This window comes from Mytilus edulis, chromosome 4, assembly GCF_963676685.1.
Source record: "Mytilus edulis chromosome 4, xbMytEdul2.2, whole genome shotgun sequence".
In the NCBI taxonomy this organism is placed as follows: Eukaryota; Metazoa; Mollusca; class Bivalvia; order Mytilida; family Mytilidae; genus Mytilus; species Mytilus edulis.
Genome location: NC_092347.1, coordinates 65,647,009 through 65,664,986, shown reverse-complemented (window position 1 = coordinate 65,664,986; position 17,978 = coordinate 65,647,009). Strand labels below are relative to the sequence as shown.

At 32.5% G+C, this 17,978-nt stretch overlaps 2 protein-coding genes across 2 annotated transcripts in view; one reads left to right on the top strand and one right to left on the bottom strand.

Moving 5' to 3' along the window:
* The window catches only part of LOC139520256 (myosin regulatory light chain A, smooth adductor muscle-like), a 396,856-nt gene that overhangs the window by 306,784 nt on the left and 72,094 nt on the right, over positions 1 to 17,978 (bottom strand). The gene's annotated exons all lie outside the window — the stretch shown is intronic.
* Positions 997 to 17,951, top strand: LOC139520245 (sacsin-like). Its single transcript, XM_071312732.1, has 7 exons — positions 997 to 1,080; positions 5,310 to 5,380; positions 6,332 to 6,464; positions 7,852 to 7,953; positions 8,575 to 8,722; positions 10,149 to 11,654; positions 13,723 to 17,951. Exons 3-7 carry the CDS (start codon positions 6,345 to 6,347, stop codon positions 17,949 to 17,951), a joined length of 6,105 nt encoding a protein of 2,034 aa, XP_071168833.1. The 5' UTR covers positions 997 to 1,080; positions 5,310 to 5,380; positions 6,332 to 6,344.

The following is a 17,978-nucleotide window of genomic DNA, read 5'->3' as shown; positions in this document are numbered from 1 at the left end:
TGTTTTGAAAGAGGTAGTGAATATAGCTTCGTGTGGATGTGATGAATACTAAATAGCTTCAGCATAAATGACAAAATGTCATCAATATCAACATCAGTATAAGAAGTGATGTGTATGACGATGTCCGTATTATTTGTCTACACCGAGACACAGAGTTAAAGATATTCATTACACATTCATCGAGTTACTGGAAGGACTAGATGTAGATAGAACATATGACTTTATCATTGCAATATAATTATATATAAGGAAGAGATGTTACAATAATGAATGGTGATGAGATATATACATAACAACTTCTTTTGTCATTGAAATCTTTTTTCAGAAGTGTTGCGAACTGACAAGGAAAAAAATGGATGAATCAGTAAACTATATGATATTTTTTTGTCTTGCTCTTTATGAAAATGCAAAGAATCTATACTTCACTGCAGCCCTAAAAAATATTTTCAAAGTATATGCAATCTTTGGTAAGGAGTATACATGTTAGTGATTGTTGCATGACAATAAGTCGGGCAATATAAGGAGCATGTACTTGCATCAACTATTCCATCATCTGTCATCATAACGAGATCCTAACAAATTATATTCTCTATCGCATTTGTACTATATAAATGTTATGTGAGTACCTACCAATATTAATATAGTTTACATTCGATGTGAATACGAACATAAAATCGATAAACATTTTCGTCCAAAAGAAAGAAAATAGATGAATTAACAATTGCACGAAGCCTTCAAGGCACGGGTCTCTAATATGTAATATGTTATCTAAGTTTGAAAAACAAAGGACAATAATTCGGTAAAAAGAAAAGTGATGTATTTAATAATGGCGTTAAACATACTAGCAAAGATCATTTAAATGTGCCCTTTAATCTAGATACAATTTTATCATGTTAGTGCAATGCATTGCGTATTTCTATTGTTATCTTAAATGTAAACTGCATTTTATGGAAGTCAAAATGTCCTTGACACAAATGACGTATTAGTATTTACGTGTTTAAATTCCTTTTTTGTTTGTTTAGCTGTCATGGTTGGAATTGCTGAGATATATACAACCAATTCATATCAAATTGGTAAGAGGTAAGTCCAAAGTACTTATGTTTTATATTTATACATCTTTATTCTTTATTAAAGCAGCAATTAAGAAAATTTCTCACAAGAAAGACAATTCAAATTTTGAATATGATTTTGTGATCGAATGTTAAAATATCCATTATTGATTTTCTTATTGACAGATTTTAAATAAATAAATAAGTAATGATAGTATTTCAATATTCAGCCCCATTCTACTATTTAGTCAGCCATCAGTCCTACCCTGATATACCCTATCTTTTTCGGGTAATTTATACTGATAGCCTTTGACATTTTTAGCCGAACAAATTTATCCATTTTATATAACTTAAATTATTGTATGCTGGTTCATATTCTGGACGCCAACCTTTGCTCCTTTATTATATAATTCACTAACAAAACAATTATGAAGCTTAGAAATGGAAAATTACTAAATACTAAACTTGTTCAAAGGGTATCTACACGTCTCAATCTTCAAAATCGGTTATCTAAAAATACTACCATCGCTAACATTTTTAACAATAAAAATCGTGGTTACCCTTCTATCGATAAGTGTCATGCCAAAAAATGACTTACATGTCCCCGTCTTTCCACCAACAATACGGTAAGGTCCACGTTTAATGGTCGCACATTTTCTTTAAATTTTGAAACTGATATAACTTGAAAAACAAACAGCATTATTTATTTACTCACATGAAACAAACCGGGGTGTGGTATTCAGTACGTAGGAGAAACTGGACGAAATTTATCTAAACGCACTCAAGAACATCTGTATCGTTTTAAAAGACCCAATAAATTCAAAAGTATCATTTACCAACACCTTAAGAAGCACAACCATCCTTTTAAATATTTAGCAGTTCAACCTTTAGAAGTAGTAAATAAGCAGCCTGGTGAATCGCATTCAAAGTTTGTACGATCACGGAAAATAATTGAATTAAATTGGATTAAAAAATTACAGACAGTTTACCCTCTCGGTCTAAATGATAATATCATGGGAATTGGTAATATATCTAGAACCAATTCCGTTAACATTTTGGATATAGTTTCTAAAACTGTTCGTAAAAAACGTTCTCACGGTCGTAGAACAAATCGCAATCAAAGAAAATTTCGGGCCAATCATACTAATATTTCGGACCTAATTTCTATTTCAAAAAACAACGGCAGACATTATCTCTTAACAAAACTCTGTTCGTTACCGGTTAATAAGTTAAATAAAATTTTGGAGGATTGCAACACAATTTCATATAGCAGTCCTAAGTATGAAATTGTTCAAATTATTATGGCATATTGTTATTCTAAATTATTTCCCAAAATTGATCGCCCTGAAGATCATAAAAAACATTTTATTAAAATTAAGTATGTCAATAAAGGCTTTGATTTTGTAAATATTGCCGGTATATTTAACGACCATTCTGTTAAAGAACAAATTCCTGGATATTTTGACAATACTGAGCTACCTCTTATTTGTTATATTTACAAGAAATCTACCCAGAAATTTGTGTTTAATTATAGTCAATTGTGTAAAGATGTTAATATCAGTGAAAATACACCTACTTCATGTAATTGCAGTAATTCCGAATATATCTATGGACCCATTTCCCATGTTATAACAGGAGATCTTAACACCGTTCAAGACCGAGAGTTAAAATCATTCCTCAGTAAAGGACCTAAATATCGTCCCCCGTCTATTATTAATTGGAATGAGTGTCGTGATATCATCCACGACTCACTCCATACTTACTGTATGAAATGGATAAAACGGGAAAAAGCTGACAAAAAATCTTTGGACCCTTTTTTTAATTCAGTAATGAAGATAGTTGATATACGTATTCAACATTTTAAAGAACATTTTACTATTAATAATAACCACAATAAACCTATTTCTCGTATCAAACATAAACTAAAAGAACTAGCCAAGGAATTTGTTTTTGTCCCGGCCGATAAAGCTGCTAATAATATTATTATTGTTTGACGTAAATTTTACATTGAGGTTCTGAAAAAGGAAATCACCAATTCACCAACATTCCAACTGACTCCATTTTCAGAAAACGAAATCTGTAACAAACATAAACTTTTAGCCACCGCTTTACAAGCAGAGCCAAATACAATGAAAGTCCCAACTATGTATTGGCTTCCGAAGCTACACAAAACCCCTTACAAATATAGATTTATTTCGTCTTCAAGCCATTGTTCAACTACTAAATTGTCTATTCTTCTTACCAGCACACTTGGTACAATTAAAAACCTGATAATAAATTGTTCAAATAAGGCCTTCGAAAATAGTGGAATAAATTACTTTTGGAGTGTCAAGAACTCGTTGGAAGTACTTGATAAATTGCATGCTTATATTGGTGATTTTGAATCTGTTCAAAGTTTTGATTTTTCTACCCTGTATACCACATTGCCTCACATTCTCATTAAGAAAAAATTCACACACCTAATTAAATGGGCATTCAAAAAATCTGAATGTGAATATATATGTACAAACTCTTTTAGGTCATTTTTTAGTAGCAATAAACAAAAAAACTATGTTAATTGGACATGCTTTGATACTATATATGCCCTTGAATTTTTACTAGATAACATTTTTGTTCGCTTTGGGGATTCCGTATATCGTCAGATTATCGGAATTCCAATGGGGACTAACTGTGCACCACTTATTGCGGACCTGTTTTTGTATTGTTATGAGTTACAATTTATGACAAAAATAAGCAAAGACCCATCGAAACAACATCTGATAAACAAATTTAATAATACTTTTAGATATTTGGATGATATTTTGGCTCTCAATAATGACGACTTCAGTATGTATATTAATGAAATTTATCCTGTTGAACTTACTTTAAATAAAGCTAATACTAACAATGACCACTACCCTTTTCTCGATCTTGATATCTATATCACTAATGGAAAGCTGAATACTAAAATTTATGATAAAAGGGATGATTTTTCATTTCCTATCGTTAATTATCCGTTTTTAGATGGTGACGTTCCCTTGTCACCATCTTACGGTGTTTATATATCTCAACTTGTACGATTCGCTCGTGTATGTAACAATGTTTTAGATTTTAACGAGAGAAATTTGTGTATTACTGAAAAATTATTACACCAGGGTTTTCGATATCACAAACTACTCAAAACATTTACTAAATTTTATCATCAGTATAAAGACATCATTCTTAAATATAGCTCAACATGCAGACTTCTAATACGTTCAGGTATTTCACATCCAATTTTTTTATGGAAATATTCTTTATAAAGCACAAAGGTGTCAGTATTCACCTCAGAAACTTACAAAACCTTTGAATAGACTTATTAAGAAGGAAAATAATTACGATACTGTTGTCAAGTCATTAAAGATTGCATATTTTGGCGTTAATATTGAGTCACTGATAAGGTCTTTGCATCGGAACTAAACACATTTATTCTAAAAACAGTTGTTGGCATGACACGGGTTATGTTCTTCTCATATATGTTATGATGGTATGATACTAAACCCCTAACGGGAAGGATTGTGCCTGATGTTCATATGATGAAATCATAATCTTTCAGTCAGTTTAATTGAAGTCTGGAGCTGGCATGTCAGTTAACTGCTAGTAGTCTGTTGTTATTTATGTATTATTGTCATTTTGTTTATTTTCCTTGGTTACATCTTCTGACATCAGACTCGGACTTTTCTTGAACTGAATTTTAATGTGCGTATTGTTATGCGTTTACTTTTCTACATTGGTTAGAGGTATAGGGGGAGGGTTGAGATCTCACAAACATGTTTAACCCCGCCGCATTTTTGCGCCTGTCCCAAGTCAGGAGCCTCTGGCCTTTGTTAGTCTTGTATTATTTTAATTTTAGTTTCTTGTGTTCAATTTGGAAATTAGTATGGCGTTCATTATCACTGGACTAGTATATATTTGTTTAGGGGCCAGCTGAAGGACGCCTCCGGGTGCGGGAATTTCTCGCTTCATTGAAGACCTGTTGGCGACCTTCTGCTGTTGTTTTTTATTTGGTCGGGTTGTTGTCTCTTTGACACATTCCCCATTTCCATTCTCAATTTTATTTGTGATAAAAAAAATCTGGTTTACCATACATTTTTATGAGTTTTAGGCTACTAGGCTAAATACACCCTTTACATGCTTCACTCAAATAAATAGAATAACCCCCTTTATCTACACATACATTTTCCATGGGTGCTTAAATTCATAAGAAATGCGTTAATGAAATATTTACTTCTTCATTCGCAGACAAAATACATAAAAACCAGCTTATGCTTTGCCTAAAAGACACAGAAATGCAGAAATTCTAGCTTGAAGGGGTAAGTAAGAATATATCTTAGAGACCAAGAGAATGTCATATAGTAATGAATTATGTAAACAAATAAAGGACGACATTTTTTTTATTGAGTTCCAAAAGCAAGCTGTATGTTGTACTAACAACACTGGTCGCTTGAAATAAAATGTTGGAAAAGAAAACAAGTGACAATAAAATTGTCAATAGATAAAGATAATAGAAAGATTTGACAATAGAGAATAACAAGGTGCTAAAATATAAAACAAAATATTCAAAATTATAATGACCAAAAAGATTATAAATAAAGATTAAAACAAAATAAAGATAACAGAAATATAGGACCACCATCCAGACCTGACTCTTATAAAAAAAAGTTATTATTATTATAATAATATAACGAACTTACTCAAGATTGAGAGGGTGGTACATATACAATTATACAACAACAAAACTTCACGACAAAAGAGATGATTTCAGCTTTCCAATTGTGAACTTTCCATTTCTAAGTAGCAACATTCCAGCAGCACCTGCATACGGGGTATATATCTCCCAATTGAAATGATATTCCCGTGCTTGCATTTCCTATCATGATTTTCTTTATAGAGGGTTGCTGCTCACAAGGAAGCTATTTAACCAAGAGTTCCAAATGGTGAAGTTGAAATAATCCCTTCTTAAATTTTAAGGACGCCATTACGAGTTGGTTGACAGTTATGGAAGAACCGTTTCACAAATGATATCGGATATGTTCCTTACGTCGTAACTACAATACCCTTTCCCTTTCATGAATGTGACCTGTTGAATTAGACTATTAACCGGATTTGTTATAATATGAGCAACACTACGGGTGCCACGTTCGCATGTGGAGCAGGATCTGCTTACCCTTCCGGAGCACCTGAGATCACCCCTAGTTTTTGGATAATTATGAAGATTTTAACTATGATCAATTGTACTTTCTAGATAGAAATATTATTTTCAGAAACATATACAAGATGGCTACAAACAGTAAAAAGAAGGACCCAATAAGGCGATGTCCAATGAAGCGACCTCCAATACTAAAGCATCTTCAAAATATAATGAGAGAATATCCAGAAGATGTTCAAATTCTCCATGTATGTTGTTAAATATTAATTGTTTTATTTCGGTATTTCTCAGTGATGTTATTGTCTGCTAAGTTAGAGTCCATATTGATTGTTAACTTACACAAATGTAGCGTGTCGTATTATAAACGTTTTGTCAGAGCCATTTCAAACAATAAACATGAACAATAAAGAAAACCAACAAAAAAATCTGAGACAACCATAAAACAACAGGAACCCGTTTTTTTATTTATATTATAAAAGAGGACAAATGGTAACACCTTCAAGTACTCTAAATCACAAAGGTACTAATAAACTAGATTATTCAACTACGTCTCGGGCTGATATTGGGTCGATATGGACATGACCATGTATTAATCTCTATATATAGTATATACCCTTGAAGAGCCCCTGATACAATGTTTTAAAGTACATTAAATTAACTAATAGTTCGAATCCAATCTTCCTTCATTATATGTTTTCGTCGTGGGTTTATATGATAAAGTTCTTGAGTTCGAATCCCAGCAGAGATCGACACTGGATTTGTTCTACATTTTTGAAAGTAAGTCTTTTCCGTATAGATAATTCTACGTTTTATTGTGGATAAGGCATTCCCCCCAAAATGTTACAAAACAAAAAGAAACTCAAGCTAGGGTGATCTAGACGGGATGATTAGGTTCAGATCATCCTTGGTAAAACAAAGGACCCGTGATGTAAAAGGCAAAAATGACATATGTTGTATTTGGCGCAATGATATGGAATTAAAAATTTGGAAGCTCTTTAATTTCGTTTTGGTTTCAAATTGGTCAACCGAGTGTATTTCAATTTAGTTTTGGTTTGGTTAACCGAGTGTTTTGTTTCAAGATAAATTGATTTTATATTTATATTCAAAGTGCGTATGTTGTACCAAATTATAAGCCTGGTATATTTGAAGAGTTTTAGCAACCATTAGTTTGATGCCGCTGGTAACAGCATTTTTGTGCTCGATGGTATCACTTGTCCAGTGCAGGCCTTTTTTGTAAACAAAAACATATGAAGTGTAGAGTTATTCGAAACACTAAGTCTTTTATTACCATATGCGTACTTGGCTTCACCAAGATTATGTGATTTATATTTTAAGACATTTTTATTTATTTTCAAATTATTAAACTTCGATTTGTTACGGCTTTCAAACTGATTTGAATTGAACGCAATGTATTGGTCAGATCAAGACAAAACGCACGTAAAACAAAGTCATGTGCTAGTATCTTCAATAAGTTCGCAGTTCCTGAGAGCAATGCTGAATACATTTTTCTTTACAAATTATGGTCGATTTTATTATCAGTCATTATATCAGCTCAAAGGGAAATAAGAAAGGAAGATAATAGATGACATGACCTTTAAATCTGAACTCTAGTTGTCCATTTTTTTCAAATTTCAGGAGCTCGTACAGAATGCAGAAGATGCTAAAGCGTCTGTCATGAAGATCATGTATGACCAACGTCATATAAATCCGCCGGGTGAATTAGGACAATTCTTAACGGTAATTTTTGTTATTCATTTATACAAAAGCTTAAATAGAAAAACTACGGCGAGTCAGGGGTGTAAAAACACAACATAAGAATAACCTGTGAAAATTAGTCGGAACGATGATCTCTCAAAGCGTTACTGAGCACAAATTCAAATAACACACAAACAGTACCAGGGTAAGAAATTTATCAGTAAATCTAAAAGAGGGACGAAAGAGGGACAGTCATACTCATAAATCGAAAATATACTGACTACGCCATGGCTAAAAATACAAACAGACAAACAGACAAACAATAATACACATGAAACAACATAGAAAACTACAGAATAAGCAACACGAACCCAACCAACAACTGGGGTGATCTCAATCGGATAAATTATTTTGTTGCACTGGAGATATAATACAGTATATGTATGAAATAAAATCATCGTGCTTATTTATTTTAATCACTAGTTAATGCTTTTTCATACCCACATTAGAGGAATAGGAATATCCTTGTTACAAATTTAATAATTTGAATAACCAAAAACACTAAAAGTTTTAAATGTATTTCACTTGTATTAAGCTCTTGTTAATACATTGTAATGCTTAAATGCTGACTATTTACAATAAAGATGACCATTTTCTTTTCAGTCACCCGCCCTATGTATATATAATGATGGTGTGTTTGATGAAGATGATTGGGATGGAATTGCAAGTGTTTGTCTCAGTCATAAAGAGGAAAAAGTTGACAAAATTGGACGATTTGGACAAGGTTTTAAATCTGTTTTCCACCTTACAGGTATAGTGTAGTCATGTTTAGTCATGTGCATTAAAATATTTGGTAAATGTGTCTGATTTAGAATAGTTAACAATACAAATTTTTAAATCTATTACAGTCTGTTTGATTTTAAAGAGAAAATATCTTTGTGTAAGTGTGAAAAGACTGTATATTTACGACAAAAAAGTCATTCTGGCTGTTGAAATTAAAAATTTATAATTGCTTGCTAATTTGAAGCTTTTGTAAATAATGAAATCAAATAACTACAGAAAAAAATACTTTATTATCTTTTTTCAATATCTAGTGGAAGATCGCAAAATCTAATTTGGAACAACTTTATTTGTTTAAAGCTATGTTAATATGTATCTTTTCAGTTAGACAATATACTTGTAGCCTTTCGTGATGCGGCTCTCCTTTTTCACACAAACATTTATGTCATTGCATATATTTAAGGTGGTATGGGGAGTTTAAATTAAAAATTATAGAATTTGTTCATACTTTGCCAAAATGTAGTATTTTGAAAAATATAATAAAAATGATGGGTCACCGCGCATTTTCTCAAGCTACAGGACGTGACAAAATGACACATTTTGTATGGATTATACAGGAAAGTACACCATTTTGTGATTAGAAACTAAAAAAAATGATAGAATTGTTCAATACCCTGGTATACCCCAGAGTATTCGATTATAAGTTAAAAAAAATCATCCAATAGAACATCTTCATTTTGAAACCTTGATACAAAAAAAAAAGTAGATTAAGGGAACATTTTACAGAATATTGGCTTTTCTTTAGATAGTTTTTCCCATTCTTGTTCTTAGAAAGTAAAAAAAAAAATCCTCACAATAATAGTTCAATGTATATTTTATTTTGTTTTGTAAAAAGAAACTTGAAATGCTTTGATTAACTTCAAACTATCTGTTTCAATTTTCAACGAAAAGTGGAGCATTTTTCTACTTTTTATATCTATTTTGTCAAAATCAAAACTTTTTTATATTGGAGTTTTTTAATTTTTCAATTCATAATGTCAAAATGAAAAGGTCTCTATATTTGAGCATTTTTAATTTTCTATTTAGTATGTCAAAATTAAAAAAATATCTCTGCTATCAGTAAATTGAAAAATCAATTAGATGAGCAATTTCAATTATTGATGTTTTTTTAAATTGAAATTCAAAGACGTCTTTTTTGTAAAAAACACATATTCTTGTTTTATTTTTGATGAACTATTGTATCATGTTTTGCAGTTTATGCAAACTGCAATTTTTAGTATCCTTGCGAAATCGAAAATTAAATTTCATGAACATTTTGAATTTCGAATCTTCTTAGGAATATAGTTTTTAAAGACTTCAAACTCTTTTGTTTCCAAATTTTAATCACACAATGCTAAAGACACAAAAGATTTTACAACTGATTTCTATTAATTCGATATATTATTTGACTTACACAGATACCCCTGTAGTTATCAGTGGCAACACTATGGTGATCATCAATCCTTTAGATGTCGACAAAGAATGTGTTACGGTTTCCTTATCCGAGATTGAAGACATCAGCAAGAGTGGGATATTCACATCGTTCGGTTTTGATTATAATGCTATCCGAAAAAATAGTTACCCAGCAACTCTTTTCTGGTTTCCTTTAAGATCACAAGAAAGTAAGTTATCGAAAAATATTTGCACGCACGTGAAAATCACACAAATTTTATCATTATTTAAGGAAGATGCTGCTATCGTGCTACTTTTTTTGAAAAACCTAATACAAATTGAAATACGTAATCCATCGCAGTTATCTAATCCTGTCATAAATATCCGAATATTTTTTCCACACAACAAAAGATCTGACTTACAGTTGTTTTGGAATAGTATGGAAAAAAGTTCAGAATCGGAAGACAAAACAATTGATACATTTTCCACAGTTATTGACGCCCACACACAGATATCAACAAGATCATTGGTGGAAAAAGAATATTGGACTATATGCCACTACTATGCAAGTAATTCTGATATGTCATTTGAACTAAGCCGACTAGCAAGTGACAAAGAAGTTGCGTGTCTACCTTATGTTGGCGTGGCATATCAGAAATCGTCGACAGCTTGTCATACAGGCCGAGTTTTTAACTTTCTTCCGTTGCCAGCTACATGCAAAACTAATCTTCCTTTTCACGTAAACGGAAACTTTGCTTTAAGTCAGAATCGAAGGCATTTGAAATTATCCGACGGTCGATCTGCCGATAAATTCATTAAATGGAACGAGGGTTTAATTAAAGAAGTTTTGTCTGAATCGTACATGACTTTAGTAGATCATCTCATTGAAAATAGCCAAAGATATGAAAATACAGAAGAACTAATTAATGAGGTTTATAAATGCTTACCCAATTTGGATGTCACAGAAGAAATATGGCAGACACTAGTAGACAGGATCTACTTAAAAATAATTGAGAAGGCAGTTTTCTTTTCTGATCTCGGCCAGACTGGCACGTGGGTGACGAAATATGAAGCCATCACATGTAATGTAGACGGATTGTTGAACTGTTCACCTGAACAAAAGCAAATAATTAAAACAACAATTAAAGATGTTTTGCTTACTCTACAACAACCTGTAGTGGATGTTCGACAAAACATGATGGCGTTGGTTAATAAGGGAAATTTAAGACCGATTACGCCTCGTGAGTTAGTTACAATGGTAAACAATAGCCCACTGTCGTATATGAATCTGCAATGGAAAGATAAGGTTGCTCTTCTAAATTACTTAATTTGCGACCCAAGAAAAGCGTTCAAAGGATTGAAACTGTTACCATTACATTGTTGCCAGTTTACAACGTTCAACGAAAAAGCAGAATCAGTATTTGTGCTCAGATCTGAAGCCGTTAAGTTATTTATTGGTGCAGAACAAAGATTCATATCACAAGACCTACCTGAAGGATTATTGAAAGACCTGAGGTCATTGGCATCAAACAGTAAGCATATTATGACATATATATTTTTAGTTTATGTAATCTTTATTTTGAGGCCTTAATATCTAAATATTTGACATGGGTTTTGCTCATTGCTGACAGTCGTACTTTGACCTATTCTTTTTAACGTCTGGGTTATCTGGTGTCAGATGGATTGTTGTTTTATTGGCAGTCATACCCTGGTTTTTTTTATTTTCATATGAAACAGAAATTACTTATAACGTATAATTGTTGAAGTAATTCAGAGGCCAAAACAACAGCAATAAACAGTTTAATATGAGTTTTAACAGTACAACCAAATGATGTTTCAGTTCGAGACGACTAGATTCCATATCAATAAGTTTATAAAAATACTTTGAGCTGAATATTTGTAATTATGGATGTATATAAATACTAGAATTAATTCATTGATATAGGTTTTGTAAATACCTGTTTTGTTGCTCTTTGGTATTGTGTTTTTCTTAATTTCCCAGTTTTTATAGACTTGTTTTTGTACTGCTCGTTATGATATTTTTAATATACCTTTTATTAGTACATACATCTGCACTATAGGAAAAATAGCTGAGTTATATATATAAAAATGTTAAACCCCGTTACTTTATCATGTGTACCCATCATTGAGTAATTCTCTTTTACAAAATACAAAAAACAATTTATCTATAATAAACGTACATTGTAGAAATGACTTATGCGTACAGATTTGAATTAAGCAGTAGACATAGCCATGTCAGAGTTTTATCTAACACAAATTTTCTCAACTACCCCTACCTCGAATGAAGGATTACCACATATTTCAATGCAAACAATATGCACATGTATATTTACTGGTAACATTCCAAAGTTATGTCTCTATGAGATGGTTTAGACTCTGAAAAGTTCAGGGCATATAAATGTTGAAAATATGCCGCACAGCCCTATATTTTGACCTTTGAAAAAAATTGTAGTGCTTATGACCTTTCAATTCTAGGATAAGATTTTTTTCAAAACTTTATAGTAAAAGTGGTGCAGTTTTAGCCGTATGGGAAACTGCATTGTCAATATTTACAGAAATGCAACCTATAGAAGTTAAATCACAGTTCTTGGCATACGAATCCAAATTAAATCTAATTAATTTAATCAATGTCTTGCTGGACGTTTTTTGAAAAATATGTCTGTGTATATAACTGACCAAAACTAACTACTTTTAATGAATCATTGTTATTTGGTTTCCATTTTTTGGCCCCGCAACAAAGTTGTCGGTGCCATATGGTTTTACCCTTGTACGTGATTCCGTAAGTGCGTAATTCCGCAACAAACCATTATACTGAGTATGTTTCTAAACGCCTTCAGATATTGAGCTGATTTTTAGTATGTGAGTTATCCATGATGAGTTACAGATCAATTTAAAGTTTCGCTCCGCTCCGCTTTTTTTGGCCGAAATTACGGGCTTTGGACTTTGATAAATTGTTGAAAATCACAGTTATACGAACTTTTTTTCTAAATGCTTTCAGATATTTAGATGATTTTTGGCATGCAAGTTAACCAAGATGAGCTACAGATCAAGTTTAATTTTTGTTCTGCTCGGCTAATTTTTGCCGAAATTATATTTACGGGCTATAGACTTTGATAAATTGTTGAAAATCACAGTTACACGGACTTTTTTCTAAATGCTTTCAGATATTGGGCTGATTTTTTGTATGTGAGTCACTCATGATGAGGTACAGATCAAGTTTAAGTTTCGTTCCGCTCCGCTAATTTTTGCCAAAATTAATGGTTTACAACTTTGAAAATTGTTGAAAATCACAGTTATACGGACCAGATTTTGAGCTGAATTTTGATATGTGAGACTACCATTATGTTTGTGTCCACATGTGTTATTGAAATTGCAGATTTTTCAACTTTTTAAGACGGGGCCATTCCTGTCGCTTTGACACATTTAGTTATAAATGTTTTGAACAAAACACTTAAAAATGTTTTTTCAACTATTTTCTTTCAAAATGGTAGTTACAATGTTATACCGCTTTAAACCTCGATGATACTTGTAATTCAAATTTTATGTTGTTACATACATGAATGTTTATATCAATTGCAGACATGTTTCAGTTGACAACGTTGAAGCTTGAAGACATCTCCTTGTTGTTAATGGATGTTTTTAATACCCATTGCTATATCTCGGGAAAAGGAAAGTTTATTCCGAAATGCAAAGCATCGCCACTGAATAAAGTATGGATCGCTGATGTGTGGAAAATGATAACTCATTACAAAAATCTTACTCATATAAATCTGACAAGCAAAATGGCAACCTTCGATAACATTCCATTAATACCCCAACTTACTGCAGACGACTTGAGCATAGAACATTTTTACGTCCTAAAAGGGGATTATATTCTGAAAGAGTTCAGAATGCATAAACCATTGCCAGTTGATGTCATAGTAATGCTTGAAGCTGAAAACATTGAAATTCTCAAGTCAAATTCAATAATGGAAGATTCAAACATTATTGGTAGTTATGTCAAATATCCCACAGCTGGAGGGATATTAGAACTATGTGAACAACGGTCTAGTCTGAAGGAGAAATATGTAGCCCACGTTGGAACAGGTAATATGTGGCAGCCTACGAATATTGATGCTGTTCCCTTTGGACAGCGTGAGGAACTTGTAACACGACTTAAGGGAATATTACACAACTATCCCAAACAGCACTCTGTCTTGAAAGAAATTCTTCAAAATGCAGACGACGCCGGTGCTTCAGAGGTTCATTTTTTGTACGATATGCGTCATCATCGAACAAAATACATATTCAACGATAAATGGAAACCCCTTCAAGGGCCGTCTTTATGTGTTTTCAATGATGCATGTTTTACTTCAAATGATGTGTTGGGAATAAAAAAGCTTGGCATTGGTAGTAAAACAGAGGAAGCCACAAAAACTGGAGAATTTGGAATTGGGTTCAATGCAGTTTACCATATAACAGACGTACCCACATTTATGTCTAGAGGTGACCATTCTGCTTTAGAAGGAACGTATTGTGTACTTGATCCCCATTGTCAATATGCACCTCTAGCAAAATTTGATGCTCCAGGCATGTTGATGAAACTACAAAAACTGAAAGAAGGATACCCGGATGTTTTTGATACTTTTCTAACTGCTGGAGAATTGAAAAGGGAACATGGTACATGGTTTCGCTTCCCTTTAAGGAATGCTGAAATGGCTAGAAAATCTGACATACGAAAAACGCCTTTTACATCGAATGACATGGAACGGTTATTAAGCGAAATGAGTTGTGACATGGAAGAAAGTTTGCTGTTTCTACTAAACATAAAAAGAATTACGTTGTCGCGTGTAAATCAAATAGGAACACATGACATTTTAAATAGAGTGGATCTGGTGGATTCCGAAGATATGCACATGACACATATCAATTTTAAAAAACGATTTAAAGAATATAATGATCTGATTAAACAGCCTATATGTAACATTGAATCATTTGTCCTAGAGGAGTTCCGATATTTTCACAAAATAGAAAATTTTAAAACAAAAGAATCATCAACGTGGTTGGCTGTACAAACATTAGGTTTTAGTGAACCAGAAATGATAGACCGTCGATTAGCATCAAGCCTAAAAGAGAAAGAAATCTCTATAATTCCAAGGGGTGGAGTTGCTATTAGAATATGGCCAACATCATGCACAAAAAAATTTCAATCCAAAGCATTTTGTTTACTACCACTTAATATAGAAACGGGACTTACAGGTCACGTGAATGGGTCTTTTTGTGTTGACATGTCGAGAAATAAGCTTTGGGGTTCTGATGTAGACTTTTCAAGTGATGTGCGTGCTATATGGAATGTTGAGCTTATTCGTTCTAATATAGCATTTGCATACGCAAGTTGTATCGACTTCACGACAGAATTGGGTTTCTTTCTAAACAGAGAAAATACCTATTATGATATTCAACAATACTTCAAATTTCTTCCCGATTTCAACGAAGCAAAAACCGATTTCTGGAAAGAGCTTATTTATCATTTTTTTTTACATAGCAAAAAATGTAGATTTGAAATATTTCCCGTTAGTCCAAGTTTTTCTTCTAGAGGGTATATTGAATCGAATATGAATGAAAAAGATGAACAACCTACTTGGACATGTCTGCATCTTAAAGGTGAACTGCCTATTTTAATTGATGATCTATCCGATCAAATAGAACCTGAAGACGCCTGTTGTTTAAGAAAGATTTTTGTTGAATTAGGAATGAAGCTGACTTGCTCTCCAAGGTTTTTGAAAGAGTCAGCGTTACATGCATGCAAATTTCATCATACAAAGTATACTAAACAACATGCGTGTGGTCATTTTGCAGATGCACAAACCTGCATATGCATTGAGAGTATATCTCCAAAGGCAACTTTGGATTTTTTTAAATCATACAAGCTGGATATACAAGGAAAATTTGAGATACAAAAATTCAATGTATCGGAACAAGTCAATCAAATTAAACAAGTGTTGAAGTATTGTCTAAAAGAAATGAAATGGGACATACTTTGTGGTGCACCTCTGCTAATAAGTCAAATTGAGAATATATATGAGATAAAGGAAAGAAATGATTTTATTTTGTCGGAGTTTTATTATTTACTTCAAAGGTCGCCAGAAAAATTCGTTCATGAATCGCTAGTAGATATTTTACGAATTTACAAAAAGCATTTTAAAGTTTTGAGTATCAGAAACTTTGCTGAACTTCTACCAAAAACATTAGAAAGTAGTATATATAAACTTGATAGTCCGCGCCTTATGGTTGAAAGTTTATCTCGTCAGTGGTTAATTGGTTTCTGGGAATATATCGATTCCGAAGCTATGACTCCTACGGATCTCTTTCCGTGGTGTTTATTACCTGTCACTTGGAAATCGACCGAGTTTCTCTTTCCAATTAAATTGTGCAGTCTTACAATTGACATTAACAGCTTCAACACATATCCGGAACTTCTCTCAGTTTTATCTGCAATGTGTCTACCTGTATCCAATATAGAGTCTAAAGTTTTGCAGAACCTGCAAGCAAATTACCGTGATATAGAAACAACACTGACTTGTCTCCATTACTGGAAAGATCACAAAAAATGTGATTTCAAATTAACGAAGAAACAATGCTTGGTTGTTCTTTCATACCTAATTAAAGGTATCCATTCAAACGAAAAAGAGAAAATTCGGAAGTTTACGAATCTACCACTTTTCCCAACTTTATACGGGGAAACAGTATCCGTGACAGGAAAGAAGATCTTAATACTTGATAATTTAATTACAATACCGACAAATGGATTAGGGTATTTGTTTGAACAATTGAGATTGATAGTGCTCCAAGATTTTGAAGGTATTTCTGTTTCATTTTTATATCAGCTTCTTGAATGTGAGAGAATAAATGCAGGTACTCTGTATGGTAATTACATTTTGAAACATTTCAATTATTTATCAGATGAGCATATTAGAATTGTTCACTTAGAATTTATCAGAGACAACCTTCTCGAAGATTATAATATAAAGACTCTTTTACCCTCAGCAAGTGTTATTTTCAACGGAAGTTCTTTTAGAAAGGCCAGCGAATTTTTTGACAGGGAAAATGAATTATTTGATGCACTATGTACAATATCTGAGTTCCCTCCACATCCGTTTGACAAAGTATGCTGGAGAACGTTCATGGTCACTGCTGGTATGAAAACTCAGTTATCTCAAGATATTATACGCCACCTCTCAAGAAGAATTATGGTTCAAGGCTTGGTCGAAAACATTTATAACCGAAGTAAAATGTTTGTCAAAAAAATCCTAGATTATGTTCAAACAAATCCAGTCAGTCTTAATTTTCTATCTGAATTATCAGATATGAAATTCATAGTAGTAGACAAATGTGAAGATTGTTACGAAACATTGCATCCGTCTTACAAAACAGGTTTTAGAGTAATTTCATATAGAAATGCTATTTCTCATGATAGTCAAGAACTTGCATGGACTTCAGCCGATATCCTGCCAAGATTTGCTATGCCATATAATAACATTAGAATCTTAAACAGTTTAAATATTAGGAAACCAGATTTTCAAACTGTAGCGCAACATGCAAAAAACATATGTTTGAAGTTGGCTAAGACTTGTGACGAACATGACCAGGATTTTATTAGAAATGTTTTGGGCTCTGTATATAATTACTTTAGCAAACATCTCGATAAAATTGATGCTCTTCAAAACATTCCAATTGTGCATATAAGAAAATATAAGATTTTTGTGAGAGCAAATCAACTAATCGAAAACTTTGTAGACAATGATGACATAGTTCCTTACTTGGTTTAATTACCGATCGAATATGGAACCTACCAT